The 17,580-nt window shown below is 38.9% G+C and overlaps 1 protein-coding gene across 8 annotated transcripts in view; it reads left to right on the top strand.

The window, feature by feature from the left end:
* Nucleotides 1–2,390: 2,390 nt before the first annotated feature.
* The window catches only part of lrrc39 (leucine rich repeat containing 39), a 76,453-nt gene continuing 61,263 nt past the window's right edge, over nt 2,391–17,580 (top strand). For 2 of the 8 annotated variants that reach the window (XM_084693168.1, XM_084693165.1), the window contains exons 1-7: nt 2,391–2,536; nt 5,699–5,831; nt 6,476–6,581; nt 6,695–6,851; nt 7,111–7,247; nt 9,346–9,491; nt 9,588–9,740. In XM_084693168.1, coding sequence (XP_084549294.1) covers nt 5,710–5,831; nt 6,476–6,581; nt 6,695–6,851; nt 7,111–7,247; nt 9,346–9,491; nt 9,588–9,740 — 821 coding nt within the window. In that variant the 5' untranslated portion in view covers nt 2,391–2,536; nt 5,699–5,709. Of the gene's footprint in view, nt 2,537–5,323; nt 5,437–5,698; nt 5,832–6,475; nt 6,582–6,694; nt 6,852–7,110; nt 7,248–9,345; nt 9,492–9,587; nt 9,741–11,978; nt 16,543–17,580 lie in introns of those variants that run through there. The other 6 variants (XR_014750810.1, XM_084693166.1, XM_084693171.1 and 3 more) reach the window with 6 other exon arrangements.

The following is a 17,580-nucleotide window of genomic DNA, read 5'->3' as shown; positions in this document are numbered from 1 at the left end:
TTTTACTGTTGATTGTTCTTCTACAGGTACAGTCCTGCACTTTTGTGGTTCATGTTGTTTTAATTTGTAACTTGTATAACTGCTTGCTCTTATGGGTCTTCCCTTTGGCACTTGTTTAGTTTTTCACAATGTATGCTTCATGTTTTGGATGCTTGCAATGTTTGGGACTACCTCGTTGTTATTATCAGTGACCTATGCTCTTTTGTAAAGCTCTCCCTTGGAAGTCGCTTTGGATAAAAGCGTATGCTAAATGCATAAATGTTATGTAAATGTAAATCTATGAATTATGTTGCTTGTATCATTGATAAACTGACATTTTGCTGTTTGCTTATGCCTGCATAGCCATAAGTTAGTTCTTTGTAAGGTACGACTAGGAATGCCTGTGACAGGTAAATGGTCACAATATTGCCAAAGTGTATAGTGCCATGCAACTTTGAACAAAGAAAATAGGAGGAACGTCAAGGCCATTTCTAGTGGCCCGATATCTAAAGACCTAAACAAAAGCTGTCTAGCATCCAGCATCCTCTTTCTGTGCTTGCAAAGACTTTATTGATTATCACCCCCTGACGTTTGTTGTGAGAGTAAAAAAAAACATATTGTCATACTCTTTAACTGCCCTGATTCCTGTATTCTTTGTCCAGTCTTCTGAGATGCTCAACTTGAGTGTATCAGACACCTGCAATATAGATCTAATAATAAATAATAATAACAGCTCAATAAGATCTAATATAAATAAGTTGATTTTGTCTTGAACTTTTACTTTGTGATTCACTCCATTGACAGCAATTGGGTACTATCTAATATGTCTTCAGTATTAACCCTGTAAGTGTGTCTGCATTTGTGAATTTAATGGTATAGAATAATGTGTTAAAGCTTAATATTATAAGCAATATCAATAGGCTGGTGACAAATAAACTTTTGTATCATGTTCTAACAGTCTGCTGGTTTCTGTTAGGGTAGTGTCCACACAAAAAAATGTAAACCTTTACTGATGGTCTGAAGATGTTTAATTTGCTGTCTTGCACTTCTACACCAGTGCTAAATAGAGAAGTGTAGTCAGAAGGCAAAATTATAAATTAAAACTCCATTAGCATAGGCTAAAGGCATAAGTAACTCATTAGCACCACCAAGTTAGCAAACACGTCAAATAAACTCAATACAATTAAACTTCACTGTTGCCACATGATGGGAAACAACCAAATACAAGCTATATAACACATTTAATGAATGCAAACTTTACAAGCATGAAACACACTGTATTGTGGTCACCTAGAATATTCTAGGCTGTTCACAGCTGTATGAGTCAGGACATTACCATTACCTGAATGACTTGTAGTGACCGGGAGGATATGCCTGTTGTGATGATTGCATAAACCATGTTAGATTGTTGGCTCTGTGTATTGTTTGGGTCTCCTCTCCCTGTCTTCTGTTTCTGTGTCTTTGGTTCTGTTGCAGGATGGCAGGCAGGTGAGGAGCAGTGATTGCTGCAAGGGCACTGTGACCTGTGCCTCGGTCCTTAATAAGCTGTGCCCTAACAAGCTGGGTCTCTCTATTACTAGCAGGAACATCATCACTGTTTGCTTTTTAGTTCTCTTTGCACGTTTTAAATCACACGTGCACTGATCCCATTCCCTACACACTACTAATTTACATTACCCTCACATCCAACCGTTTCACACTTTTTATTTAATAAATACACTGTTATCTTTACTTCCGTGGCTTGTCACTTCCTGAAGTTCCTAAGTATCTATCTAATCTTCCTATGAGCCCGGTTATGACCGTTTTAAACAAGCAGTGGTTGACTACACACCTCATGCCGGGCCTGTACAGATGTGTATTGGCACTTTGAAAGGTTTGAATTATAATATCCACATATCAATGTATAATTGTCATATCCACTTCAACAATAGGACAAAGGAACACCAACAAAATGTGAACAGGCTAAACAAAATGAGCACACTACAGGCTAGAGGCGGTTCTTCTTTTAAAAACATGCTCAGAATTAATACTAGATCTTAAAATGTATAATTAATCATTAGAGTACAACCAACCAAGATAGAACATACAACTCTGACATCACTTAAAAATGTTCTGAAAACAAAAACGTTACATTTGTTTACATTAATTTGAAAATGCAAAAGCACCCCCTGCAGGTGCGGTAAAATCCTCTATGCTGCAGACTGTGCACAGTTGGCTACACTATAGCTCGTAGCCGATCAAGGCACTTCCGGGCGATGATTCTCATCATCTTTAGTAAGAGACTTCTCCCCATTGGCACAACCTCTGTTGATATGTCTCGGGAAACAGATTCACAGATGCCAATTTTAGCATGTGACCACCACTACCCCATGTATTTTGGCCAGGCTAAAATTAGAACCCGGGGAGAGTCACAGTTCGTCAAAGAACAGTGCCAAACATGTTGACACTGCAATAAGATCTTTAAAGAAGTAGCCTACAGTATCTGGATGAATTACATGGGTTTGAAAAATAAACTGAAGCAGTATACTTTTTTCAATTCACGTTGGACTTAAATACGGTGAGTACTAGATAGTATTCAACAGGATTGAACAGGGTTCACAACCTTTTCCAGATGTACCAGTAGCCTAACTTCGCCAGGGCTGCGTTTCCCGAAAGCGTCGTAAGCCTACATTGATCGTAGAAGCCATCGTACAACGAATCTTAGTTTCACGGGCCGTTCCCAAAGACATTGTAGCTAAAGTGTCTCTTGAACATTCGTAGCTCTTGAAATCGCATAGATTAACCTGCTCCTTACGAGCATGTTTGGTAAAAGCACGCAAGAAATGTCCATGGTTTAGTTTTTTGCTCGATCGTTGCTACGATCCATCGTAATCGGGAAACACATGAACCTTGTCCTTGTATTTCTTGACAGTTTGTTGTGCTAAAATTTCAAGTTATTTAACCTGGGTATCTGGAAATATTGAAAGTCACTAGAAAGTCACTAGAACATGGAAATATTAGTAAACCAGAGGGATCCTCACTGACCACGATTGGTATTAGAAGGTTATAGCCTGACGTTGTCAACTCTCCGTTGGGCTGTGACTACGGGGCGTGTTTCAACCGAACTCTAAAACAAATGCCTCTTCGCTCAATTGGATAGACCTACAACCAATCAGAGGAAAGTAATATGTTGTTTGTTGAAAACGAATTCAACTCAAGGGCTCTTTCGTGACGTTCTTGATTACGTTACTGTTGATCATCTGTCCATCATCATATAAAGCCAGCCCTGGCAATTTCATTGGTCCGTCCCAATCCTGGTTTTATGTAGTTGTTCCCAATAGAAGACCCTCCAGACCCAACTTCCCCACCAAACTTTTTTGTGGGCGGGGAGAAGTTGGGATGGCAGCCAGGCTAAGGTTAGGTAATTTTAGAAAACTTCAGTGTCTGATTACATAGCATAGTAGGGTTATATATATATATATATATATATATATATATATATATATATATATATATATATATATATATATATATATATATATATATATATATATATATATATATATATATATATATATATATACATATATACAAGTCTATCAACTACCTAGAGATAACCGTACCTGCATTAGTGCAGATGAAATAGAAACAAATTCAAGCTATATGTTTTAAGGCCCCAGAAAAAAAATACAAGCATTGTATATCAGTCAGAAACAAGTTTATTTGCCAAGTAAGTTTACTTAAGCTTGGAATTAACTTTGGTGGGCAGGTGCATAAAATAAACATATAATACACATATAAGACTATTAAAGTGGCTGCAGTCTTTAAATATAAAATGTAGTACTTTTACAACAAAATGCTCACTAGCAGCATACCAGATGGTGATGGAGGAGGTGAGGATGGACTCAATGATGGCTGTGTAGAAGTGCACCATCATTGTCTTCGGCAGATTTAAATTATTCAGCTGCCACAGCAGGGCTTGAAATTAACCTTTTTATTTGGTGGCACTGGTGCTTCCAAGTTTAAATAGTTAGGAGGACCAGCAAAAATTGAGGAGCACTCACTGATTATTAAGGAGCACCACAACTAAAATATTTATGTTGTGGATTTATGTTGCTCACTAGTTAGCAAAAAATGAAGTGGAAGGCCATGTTTATTGCATCGTCTACAGACCTGTTAGCTCTGTAGGCAAACTGCAGGGGGTACAGGAGAGGGTCTGTGATGCACCAGGCGCAAAAACGTAAGTGCGAAAAACGTAATTAGCACAGAGGTCAGGGCGATGGGTCTGTAGTCATTTAGTCTTGTTGACCTTGGCTTTTTGGGCACAGGAATGATGGTGAAGGATTTGAAACAGGCTGGCATATGGCATGTCTCCAGAGAGGACACTTTGAAACTCTCTTGAAAGTTTTGTAACTTTGGAAGGGACATCAATAGTTAATGCGAGCACGCGATAGAGCTAATTCTTTTAGCAAATATTTGAGCGCAAATACTGTTTGAGCTTCATGTAATATAATTAATTGGACACATTTTGTTATGATGTTTGAGTCAAAATGATCGTTATGCTTATTATTTAGAAACTGTCTTAGTTTTTAAATGTTTTCTTTGCCTACTGCAATTCAGACTTGCGTGCCAACACCTGGAGTTCTGTGTGCCACACCAATGGCAATTAAAGCAAGCACAGAAGAGCGCGCAGACATGGAATTCTGCAGTTAAACTGCGATGGTTTTACAAGTGTTGATTGGCATTTTTTTCTTTTTTTTTCGATTATCAATCTAAATGAATGCACTGACTAATAAAGTCAAAAGTCAGATGTTACTGTGGCACAGTAGATTTATACTTGGGCACGTGCCCCAGTAAAAAGAGTCTAGTGACGCCCCTGCTGTTGATTGTGAACACTTTCAGAGAATTAAACCTTTGCTTCCATATCTATAGACTGTAAACATGCATCTTGCATTGTCTACATTTTTTACACCTTAATCTGTCCTCTATGGAGAAATCTTTGCCCAAACCTAGGAGCTAGTCCAGGTTTGATGTGAGCTTAGATATGGTATATTGATCAGACTCATCTTGTTATATATATGCCAAAAATGACAACCCACATGTTTACCTTTAAATGTGGGTTACGTGGCTTTAGAGAAAACATTTGTGTCTCAAGCCCCAGAAGCCACCGCCCATGACCAACACTGTCAACAAGGGTCAAGACTAAACCAATTCACCTTGGTGGTGTGCAGGCTGGTTTTATATTTGCTCTTAACAATTTTGCACTAAACAGAACCAGTATTACAGTTGTGATTTATTTGGTAACATTTCATAGTGTGACAGATTTAAATATATGCATTCCCCCACTCCCCCTTCGTGCTTCCAGTGGGGAGATCCGAGTTCCACTTTCCCCCGTCCGCCTCCCCATTCCATCCGTCTGATTGGAAGACCTTCCCAGCCCAGGCAGTAGCTCACAAAACAGAAAAAAACTCTGTCAAGGTGAATTGTCCCACACTGTGACAGTATAGACTATCATTTACGTGCCTGATCACGCGAATGTCACCATACAGTTTTTTTTCGTGCGTGGGCGCCCTGTGCAGCTGCCCGTGTCACCCATAGCTAAGTCCGCCCGTCGGGCGGGCTCTATCTTCTGAAATTGTCAGTAACGTTACAATTTAGACTTCCCCATGCAAGTTAAATTGATTATTACATATGATAATATAATTTGTCTTGTGAGATGGAATTTTGTTTCTATTTCTAGTGTTGACCAATATGACTGGAGTGGCAAAGTGTATTGGCTCTGTCAGCTCTATAAAGACAATCTGGGAGAACAGAATAAAAAAAATCAAAGAAGACCTGCAACAAGAAAAAAGGACAAAGGGTGCTATGGGTAGGTAAGTGTTTATCATTGTATTGTAAATTTCTGGACAGCATTACAGCTAGAATTACAGGGGTTGAAAGACTTGTCGGTTATGTGCAGAATAGGCTTTGGCAAAATATACTAACTTATAGCAAAATCACATTAGTATTAATTAAATACACATTGAAAAGACATCCCAACTTGGACCTTAGCACGGGAAGTTGTCAAACCTGATGGAGAAAATAATTTATGTAACGATATTGCTATTGCCAATATCATACACATTTCTGACTATTTTCGATGTCATTGCTTTTTCATTCATGGACTTAATATTCACCGACTCAATAATTTACTCACGCTATAATGTATATTACTTGGCACAGTAATTTATCTATCAACAAGACTTGAAGAGATCTATTGCTTAGCCCCCCGAAATTTGAATTGGATTGTTTTTGTATTAATAATACATTTGATTTGTATTGCACTTTACATTAAAACAATCTCAAAGTGCTACATAGCATATAACTATGCAAATTAAAAACAAACTTTATAATTAAAATTTAAAAAAAGATCAAGGTCAATAAATAGTAACCTATACTAATACATATAAATAATAAAATACATATAAAATACATTTAGTCGAAAGCTTTTTTCTTTTCTTCATTATTCTCTCCATAGGTTGGCGCAACCGTGGGAGGACCGGATAGTCTTGGCCAAGTTGAGAGACAGAGTGGTAATAGAAGAGGGACGTGTGATTTTTAGGATAGAAAAGGAAGAATGGAAGGTGGATATCTTGTATACATTGATTCTACTATTTATTCATTCTACTTTTTTCAAATTAAACAGATAAGTAAGATCATAGTGGTGCATTCTAACTCTTATGAATTTCTCTTATAGACTATACCGCCATCCTTGGTACATCTTCCTCATATTCATGAATGGCAGATACACAAGGCTGGACTGCAGAAAATCCCACATTTCATTGCTAGTTTTGAAAATGTCACTGTTCTCAACCTCTCCCGCAATGCCATAACAGATATTCCAAAGGAGATTGGTCAGTAAATCATTTAAATAATGATAACTTTAAAAAAAGTACAAGGATTATTTCATGTGAAACTGTATTTGTCTTTTGTCCATGTTCAAAACTGATGCTAATTCCTACTGCCACCATTCCTGTTTACCAATATAGCAACTCCTGTATTTTACAGAAAAACATAACAACCAGTGAAATGTTACAATAGTAATGCAAATGTCTAAAGAATCAGAACTATGGACCAATGAAATAGGTTGAATGTTAATTGTTCTCATTGCAGGTAAACTTGCCAGGCTAAGGGAGCTGCTGGTTAGTTACAATAGAGTACAAAGTCTTCCAAAGGAGCTGGGATGTTGTGAAAACCTAGAGAAATTGGACTTGGCAATGAACAGGGACCTTGATGAGCTACCCACTGAGGTACCTGTCAGTGTCACTAATTCCACTAAAACCTTTATTAACCACTATCAGTTCAAATGTATGTTGATAGGAAATCAACTTAAAGAAATTGAACATTTAATACATTATACAATGATGAACAAGGATTTCAGAATAATACAAACCTACATACCCTATCAAATGTTTAGGCTGATGCTACATAACATATGTGGGAACCTAAATTACCCCTATAGAATGATCATAGCTTCATAAATAGTTAACAGTACCATTGCAAAAACAAACCTAAATGCATGCCTCTATCCTCTTTCAGGGTACAAAATGTTAAAAGGTTATTGGTTAATTTATAGGTTAATAGCAGTTATTTAAAACAATGTCAAAAAAGTCAACTTAGATGCATTTAGTGGATGTATGTTTTTTTATTGTCAATGATGTAAAGGTCTATAAAAAAAGGACCTCAACGTCTCAATTTGAACCTGGCTCAAATTAGTCGGATTGTGTGAACTAGAATTGGCCTTAATGGAACCGCTTTAGCCCCAATTGACTTGTTGGGTTAATTCAAGTCAGGTTTGGGACTTTAATACTAGTTTATTTTAGCAGACTATCTGTCAGGCTTAACCTGTGTTGTTTCTTAACCATACATTCCTGTAACACTGATGAAAACAATGATTTAGTACAGACTTTTTGCCATGCTGCCATAATTTTACCTTCATTAACCGATATCAGACGAAAAATGTGACTTTATAGAAAATCATCTTAAATAAAAAGATAAATTATTCAGTAATTAATGATAATATACAAACCTACATACTGTTTCATTATATGTGATATAGGCTATAAAACGTTTAGGCTTATGCTACATACAATGCTCATTGCTGTCATATTTAACGGCTTGCAGAGAACGTACCTTCAGGGAGAGGTCACATAGCCGTGAACATTGCTTTTTGCCATGGTGCATCGTTTTGATCCATGTTCAATCTCTTGGGCTGTTTAAGAATAGAGTGCACATAATTTCTTGACTACCATACCTTGGCTTGAATTAAAGCTTGAAAGGTCTGATTGCATAAATTAGAATTGGCCTGTATGGAACCGCTTTCGCACCAACTGATTTCTTGGGTTAATTCAAGTAATCCCCACTTTCTTTTAATCGCTTTATGGATCAGGCCCCAGAGTCACATATTTTACTCAAAATAATCTTATAACTATAATCTTCAGGGTTTCCCGCAAAAAATGTGTTAGTCAAGGTGGTAGGGTGAGATTTGCTGATGGACCGGGGGGCGGGAGGGGGAGACTGCCGTTTGAATGAAAGGGAGGGAGGGAGGGGGGACTGCCATTCGAATGAAAAGGAGAAAACTGGTGGGAACACGGCGAATATTGCTAATAATAAAAAAAAAAAACAATTACACAAATATTACGAATTTACACATATTATCCTGGCTAAAAGCAACACAGTTGCTGCCGCCAAAGACAGGAAAGAAAGCAGACTCTGTGTGACTGCGTAAGTTACTGTAGGCTTATCAATGTCACTACCTGACTAAAGCACCAGTAAGTAGGCTAACTTGCAAACTTATAAGGTTGTAAGCTTAAAATAAAATAATAAAGATAAGCCAGTTCTGATGATAATCTATATTTTTCAGATGGCTAGATACTGGTCAGGAAAAGCCATGAATCAAATGGTTTTGTTGATCTGTGAAACTCTTGCCTTTGACCATCTCACTATTCATGTACTGAGGTCACAGGATCTTCTAGGAACGATTGATGCAATTTTCAAGATAATTGACTGGTCAGTAGGTAGTGCTGTCATGCTTGTAGATCTGTTATTTCAAACATAATCTGTCCCTGATCAGGTTAGATGTGCATAATAAGTTACCATGGTGATGTACCCTGGTAAAAAAGTGAACCATAGTCATGACACTGAAAACCTACAGTTAAATCTGAAGTTCCCTCGCTAACCTTCAAAACCTGCTTTGTTGTATAGGCCTCTGGACTACCTGTCTGCCCCTTAAACTGAAGTAACACTGCAACATTGTCTGTTTCATTGTCATGCTTTTGGGTTCAAAACAGTCAATACAAGTCAGTTGAATGTTGAAAAATCTAGTGTGGTACTGTCCTGTGTTCTTAGCTTAGGAACCTGAAAAAGCTTTACCACTTGGATCTCTCCATGAACAAGTTTACTGCAATACCTGACTGTGTCATAACTCTGCCTGCACTGGAGTGGTTGGACATGGGGGGAAACCAACTTCAGAGCTTACCAAACGACATACACAGGTGCATTCCCCATTCATGCAGTCACAAATAAACTTCACCCCACAAATGGAGATTGTTTTGAATAGATTTTGAATTATTAATGTGCTTGAATTCCAGAATGGAGAAGCTGCATACACTGTGGTTGCAGAGAAATGAGTTAGAGTACCTACCTGACAACATTAGCCATATGCATAGGCTGGAAACCTTGGTCCTTAGCAACAACAAGCTCCGTGACATTCCTTCACTGATGGAAGGGATGAGCAATCTAAGGTATGTGTCTAATTAGGGTTCCTCCGGTAGGAGGAAACCTATTGTTTCTGTTAGTATTCCTATTATTAGGGTTCCTCCCATAGGAGGGAACCTATTTTTTTAATTTTTTATTCCTATTATTATTATATTTCTCCGCCAATTGGCCCAACAGCTCAAAAAGTCCTTGACCCGATTTTTTCAATTTGGCCCAATGATACAACAGGTCACTCATTACTCCCAGACGGCTAGTGGCCTATGTACACCCATAGGTGGCGCTATAAAACACGCCCAAAGTCTACGTGATTTCCCCAGCGCCCCATTGCTTCAGAATGCCTGAAAATTGGCATACATGCCTTATTTCTCATGGGGAACAAAAACGCCTCAAGAACCCATAAGGTCCGCCATGATAGATTTTGCTGTACTTTCCAAATTTGGTACAACCTTCAAAACCCTTTTCCTCATGAACCATAGATCCAATCGACAGATGTGTAGAATACATGTTTTTATAAAGGGTCAAATTGAATAAGAAATGCAATACAAAATGGCTGAAAAGGGAGTATTTAGGTAAATGTCCACATTGCCTCAATATCTTTGTGTCAATAAATCAAATATAATTTTGACTGATTTTCAAACCTAATAGGGTACAAGACGACATCAGTTTGAAGTACCATAAACAATTTCACCTTGGTATGTCAATATATGATTGAATTCAATTGAATTGCTCCACAGTGCGCGCGCTCCAAATTCTCACAGACTCATCCTGCCCTTGACACTAGGGTGACCACCTGTCCCGCTTTGCGTTGTGTCGCACAGCATTTTCACCCCGTGTCGCGCACGTCACATATTAAAAAAGCTGTGTGATACAGCGCAAAGAGGGACAGGTGGTCACCCTACTTGAGACACACACGCAAGCTTGGCGAGATGCACACACATCCTTTCTGGAAATGGTGTGCTGACCAAGCCCCCACCCTCGGTCTTTAGCTCCTGTTTCACTGCGCTTCCAATTGCAGCTCGCCGTTACAAATATAAATTCTTTTTTGGCGGCCATTGTTATTTTCAACTAATCGCCTGATAGCCGTGTTGGTGGCAGCCACGTTCGGTAAGTCGTGTGTAAAAGTATTTTTACACATTTTAAGCTAGAATCAATGATTGGGTTTGTGAAAGTACACTACTCTTGAATTATGGTGAAGGTTTGAGCACTTTGAGACCTTTAGATCATGAGTTTGAAACAATGGAAAAACTGAAAAATTTAATAAATAAATAGGTAATTAAATAGATAAATACATACATAAATAAATATGGTTATGAAATAAACTCTGAAATTAAAAAAAGATGGCAATAAATATATAAATATAGCATTATATAATTATATAGCTGAATCAATTTACCGACATCTATAAATACATGTATTCATTTCAAAATGACGTATGTTGGCTACCACCGGTCTCAAAGTCAGCAACTGTAGGCCAAGTGGCTGGCTAGCCGGCTAGCTAGCTGGCGAAATAATAAAAGGATGACATCAGTGTGGCCATTTCACCTAGAGCTAGCTACTGTAGAGCTAGTAGTGTTGTACTGTATTGGCACAGACCTGAACAGTCAAACCCGTTTTGTCACTGAATGGTCATTAAAACAAGTCTAGTGGTAGTGCTTTGATTTAATATTGAATAATTCCATACATTTGATCTGGGTTTGGGTATTGTGTACTGTGTTGAATGGGTCTTGGTCTGGACACGTCTTGGTTAGTTGCAACTTTAAATTGCCAGTAATAACAAAGTGTTATTATAACAAACTTGACTTCAATTTCAAGCAGTACTGTAAATCCAAAGGTATGGGTAATGTCTGGAATGGTCTGGCTTCACTTCAGGTCTTGTCTCACTAAATGGTAATACCGGCATGGCATAATGGTAAGGCTAAATAGTTATAGCAAGGTGCCTTATCAACCTAGCTATCCACATAATAGCAGAGCAATGTCGCGGTGGCAGTGAGTTCTTTGTTAGGCGTTGCAACGGTTGCTAGTTGTGTTAGCTAACATTACCTGGCACTAATCACCCCCCACTACCTGTACATCTTGCACACCAACAGTGCTTGAACTATTTAAGACTTCAATGTTTATGTTCTGTAGAGCCCAAGTACCTCTACAAAATCTACTATGTGTGCCAAAATAATATATCCTGACAAGCCATGCTGATCAATTTGATCTATAAGGCCAGCATGCGATCTCTGACACGGCTAATGTCTTCCATTATCTACTGAATCTAGGTGTCCCTATCTGCCTTCAATCTTGTGTGGAGCTGCGTTGGTCTGAAGATAACCACACCCCTCTCGTTTGCAAGTGAGATCGGAAATAAATACAACACAGAAATAAATGTGGTGCGTAAAAGTCTCAAAAAATTAATAAATGTGGCATTAGGAAATAAAAGTCCCATTAAATAAATAAATTTTGTCTTTACAAAAACGTCATTTTGAAATAAATACATATATTTATTGATGTCGGTAAATGGATTCAGGTATATAATTATATAATGCTATATTTATATATTTATTGCCATCTTTTTTAATTTCAGAGTTTATTTCATAGCCATATTTATTTATTTATTTATGTATTTATCTATTTATTTACCTATTTATTTAATTTTGACTAACTCTGCGTTCCATAGCATCTCGGCAGATTCATCAAAAATGTGGAGGGCAGCTTTTAGGTGAACAAGCGATTCCCCACAGACCTGTCGCCTCAGAATTTTGATTTGGGTTGTGAAAGTCTTTGTAATAAGCCCATGCGCCAGGGAGACCACATTGGCTTAGGCGGCAGACATGTTTTGGTTGCGTCATGTTCATAAGTTCACCATTTTACAGTTCGGTCGACACCAAAAATGTCGAGGAGGGCAGCCTTTAGGAGATGTGGGAATTGTGCTTGTAGCCAGATGCTCCTATTTTGTGATCTGTGGAAAACTTGCATGTGGAGTGAAACTGCGTCCCGGGGGTACATTGTTTTGACTTAGCCTCAGAGACAGACTTGGCTCGCTCACTGGCAGTGTGTAAACAATATTGTATTTCACTCAATTCTACTTCTAAAACGTCAGGGAGGGCTGCTTCTTGTAGACAAGAGCCTGCTGAAGATATCCAGTATATAGGATCTTTCAAAACAAGCCTATTTCATTTGTTTCATTTGCCTTTTCCCAATTGCAAAAGCATGTTCCAAAACCTGGACCGATACTCCACATTATCAAATAATAATTTATTAATTTAGCATATACTTCCTCTAAAATTAGGTCACCAAGATTCAAACTTGCAAGATCAGTCTGTAAGGCAGAGCTTATACCCCAAGGCCATACTGAACCTAACTTAACACGAGAATTTTGCTATAAGAACCGGAACATAAATATTATGAATGGAAAATAGCAAAGACATTCCGTTGTTTATAATACAACAAGATATATGATAACATATTTTTGACACTTACACATCGACACATTTGTCATATAACCTTCATTTATCAAGTTGTCAATGACAATTGAGAGACTGACGTCTCGAGGACTTGACGTCTTGACTTCACTTAATTCCTTCCATCGCTCGATGCAGTCAGCATACCATAATTAGACCAGCAGATGTCCCTATGGAGAAGCTGTATCGAACGCTTCGAAAAAGCAATACTTTTTCGACACAATTGTGTCAAATAGCTTGTTGCTTCGGAAAGCTTTGTTTCCCCCATCACTACTAATCACAAATTATGCATATAACTTAAATATATTATCTGTATAGTCAACAGTGAATATGAGTTTGTTAGGCTACTAGCGTAAAGTTTGCCAAGAATTTTAGTAGGTCCTAACCGTCATTTGGCCAATAGAGAACTGAGGTAGCCTAAGTAGCTGTTGTTACGTTCCTTTTAATTCATGTTTTTTCCGCAAGATGATACAATCTCAACGTTTCATATGTTAAAGTTATGACTGATTGAGGCCGATAGTAGTATGCTATACAGACTAATTCAAAAGGCAGTTAGTTAGGTAGTCTGCATTTGTCATTAAACCTAGTAGGCTAACATTACCTTTTTTTGTAGGCTTTGCATACACATCAAAAGCCTGAAACCACAGAGCCCCCCGATATATCAAACTCCAATTTACCCCGATTGTAACTTATGTTAGACAGAGTGAAGATAACTTTATATTAAGAGTCTATTGTTTGTTTATTTTATTATCGGCGAGATGGTTAAATGTACAGACATTCCTTCTACTTGCAAGGAGCAAAGGAGATAATTTCTGCTCAAATTATAGTCTAGCTACTCGCGTAGGGGAGACTGGGGACAGTTGCAACAAGGGACAGTTGCAACAAGTCTTGTTCTTGCAATCAGAAACATGCTGTGTGATGACACTCATACTGCACATCTTCTTGCCAACCGTCTCTGGAGAAGGGGATCCCTCTCTGAATTGCTCCTCCCAAGGTTTCTTCCATTTTTTCTCCCGTTGGGAGTTTTTCCTTGTCTTCCTTGAGGGTTTAGGTTGGTTGAGGGGCAGTTCTATGGGCGTATGTGAAGCCCTCTGTGACATGCTTGCGTGTAAAAAGGGCTATACAAATAAATTTGATTTGATTTGCACATGCACAGTTAGACCCCTCCCCCCACCAAGAAGAAAGAAGACACATTCAAGATCTGCTGCTGCAGTAATTGACAAAACTTGTTTTGGAGGTATGAAAGTACATTTTTACATAAAAGGATAGTAAGAAGGATGTTTTTTTTCTGTTTGTTTTCAGTGTGCCAAGAGTGAAGAAGAGGGTGACTAACAGAGGGGTTCCCCTCAATATGTCCCCTCAATGAGCATCAAATATAATCAGGGATGAGGGCAGGACAGTCAGGACGGTGGCCAAGGACTTTGCCATCTGTCACACCACCTTATTCCTATTCCTTAAAAAAAGAAAGAAACTTACAGCCAAGGGATCAAATAAGTTACCAAGAGCAGGGTACTGGACCAGCAGAAAAGTGTTCTCAGAAGTCCAAGAGAGGAACCTCAGAGAGTATTTAAAAAGAGCAGCTGATTTATACAATGGGTTAAATCCCAAAGAGGTAAGATAAATATGGAAGGAAAAACACATTTTAACAAGAGAATTATTTAGCCTATAAGAGGGAGAAAGACAGAGAGAGAGAGGGAGGAAGAGAGAGAGAAGGACAATATTTACTATTTACATTTTATTTCAGGTTCGGAAGTTTGCCTTTCAACTAGCCTCTCACTACAAGTGCAAGTTTCCCCCAATGTGGAGTGAAACCAGTATGGCTGGTGTTGACTGGTTCACTGGCTTTCTAAAGAGGCACCCCACTCTCTCGATAAGGCGTCCCCAAGCCACGAGCCTTTCGAGGGCAACTAGCTTTCATCGTACAAATGTGAACCAGTTCTTTAACAGACTTGAGCAAGGTTTTGGACAAACACCATTTTAAAGCACAAAATGTGTGGAACATGGACGAAACGGGGATAACAACGGTCCAAAATCCCGAAAGGATTGTGGCAAGACAGGATGAAAGGCAGGTTGGAGCAGCCACCTCAGCATTAAAGAGGCACACTGGTCACACTCCCCTGTGCAGTGAATGCGCTTGGGAACACCATACCGCCAATGTTCATTTTCCCACGAGTGCACTTCAAACCACATTTCATATGGGATGGCCCACCTGGCTGCATTGGGACAGCCAATGCATCAGGGTGGATGCAAAAGGCTGATTTCCTCATTTACTTGAAGCACTTCCAATTCCATGCAAAGAGTGCCTCAGAGTCCAAAGTCCTTTTGATACTTGACAACCACCCCTCGCACCTGTCTGTGGAAGGCATCAACTTCTGCCGCAGCCATGGCATTGTCCTGCTATCCTTCCCCCCCCCCACTGCTCTCACAAGCTGCAGCCACTTGACAGAAGCGTTTATGGGCCCCTTAAAAGACTTGTCAACTCATCTTGTGACTCCTGGATGAAAACCCATCCAGGGTTAACAATGTCGATTTACGACATCCCAGGCATAGTCAGGGTGTCACTGCCACAGGCAGCAACACCCACAAATGGGCAGGCAGGATTTAAGTGAACAGGGATTTGGCCATTTAATAGGGAGATATTCCAAGAATGTGACTTTCACCGTCCCTGGTCACTGACCATCCTCTTCCACCTTCCACTGTGCCTCCTCCAACAGGGCCTCCTTCACCTTCTTACTATGCATCTCCCTCAAGACCATCAACCTCTGGGATGGGTACCGAAGACTCACCAGAAGATATCCGGCCACATCCCAAAGCAGGAGCTAGAAAAGAGCAAAAGGCAGGAAACGACACGCCACTGCCATCCTTACTGACACTCGTGAGAAGGAAGCATTAGAAATAGAAAAAAAACTAAACACTGCAGCAGAAGGCAAAGAAAAGAATCAGAGAAAAGAAAACCACAAAGAAAATTGTAAAGAAAACCAAAAAGCAGCCAAAAAAATAGAGAGAAGAATCTGACTCTGAAAAGGAAGAAGACTTCTGCATTATGTGCCTCAAAAGCTCCTCAAAATCCAGGGAATTATGGCTGCAGTGCTGGATGTGCACATAAAGATTCCACAGCTGGAGGAGATTTGTACACATGGCACAACTGTGACTCCGAATGACCACATTTAATTTATTTCTTTTTTATTGTTGATGGAATGGGTTTCCGGGAGCCGGCAGAATTGTTTCCGGGAGCCAGTGGAATTATTGGGGGGAGGGGTGTGTTGTTCGTTTACTTATGAATCTTTTTGACGGGGGTGTGTGGAGGGTTGAATCCGTTTTTAAAACAGTTGCAGTTTTGTACGATAAATACATGTTTAATAAAAGTTTGTTGCATTGCAAATTGTTCAATTCTTGCCTGTCTGATATATGGAGAGATTGAATAGCATCTGTCACGCCTGCACACTGAATCTATGTAGGCCTATGTTCTACACATAAACAAAACTCAATAACTGTTATTTGATAAATATGACGAAATAAATAAATAATACAATAATATTATTATATACATAAATAATACTCTAATATTAAAGTAAATAAGTTAACATTTTCAGAATTCTATGCTCATTGAGACAAAAAGCTAAAGTTAAATAGTGAAATTTTTTAACATGTTGCAACTGTCTCTGACTTTTGTTGCAACTGTGAAAAAATACTGTGAACGATATGTCATATGTAATCACATTTAAATGGTATGGGTAATTAGCAGACAGATGCAAGTTTAATATATACAAATTTGGTTGGTCTAGTCCAAATAGTCTCTGAGTAACTGAGAGAAATGCAAAAAGTGTTGCAACCGTCCCCAGTCTCCTCTACTAGCTAGCTCGTTAGCTGCGGAGTGCCTTTAACACAGTGAATTAACTAGTACTGTTGAACCAACACGGTTGAATATAATAGGTTTAGTTTGATTTGTTGCCAACGCAGGGACAACTGCACATGAGTTAAATCAAACAGAGAATCCAGAGCGCCATGAGCTTCACAGACATCGCTCATGGTTCCTCTGGCCATGCTGGATAAAATACGCCGACATCCACGCTCGCCATTGCATTGGACACCTGCCATTATTAGCTACCCTGCTATCCTCGCAAGAGGCTGAATATGAGCTCTACCCTAGCCCAGTTGCCCACATGAATATTGTTAATTGTGCATTGACTGAGATTCTGGAATATCTGCAGTTTACGGTAAAGTTTGAAAAGTGTTGCAGTTAAATGTGGGAGGCAGGCTTTTGGGCAACTTTTTTGGGGGCTACTTTTGGGAGAGAGCGAAACAGCATGGATGGGGACAGTGAGCGGGCAGATGTCTTTATATAGGGTGAAATTGAATAAGAAATGCAATACAAAATGGCTGAAAGGGGTGTATTTATTGAAATGTCTACATTGCCTCA

The sequence above is a fragment of the Hypomesus nipponensis genome, chromosome 26 (genome assembly GCF_054491055.1).
Source record: "Hypomesus nipponensis isolate SF chromosome 26, ASM5449105v1, whole genome shotgun sequence".
NCBI classification, from domain to species: Eukaryota; Metazoa; Chordata; class Actinopteri; order Osmeriformes; family Osmeridae; genus Hypomesus; species Hypomesus nipponensis.
The sequence above is the reverse complement of the archived record's forward strand: the minus strand, read 5'-3'. Positions and strand labels throughout refer to the sequence as shown.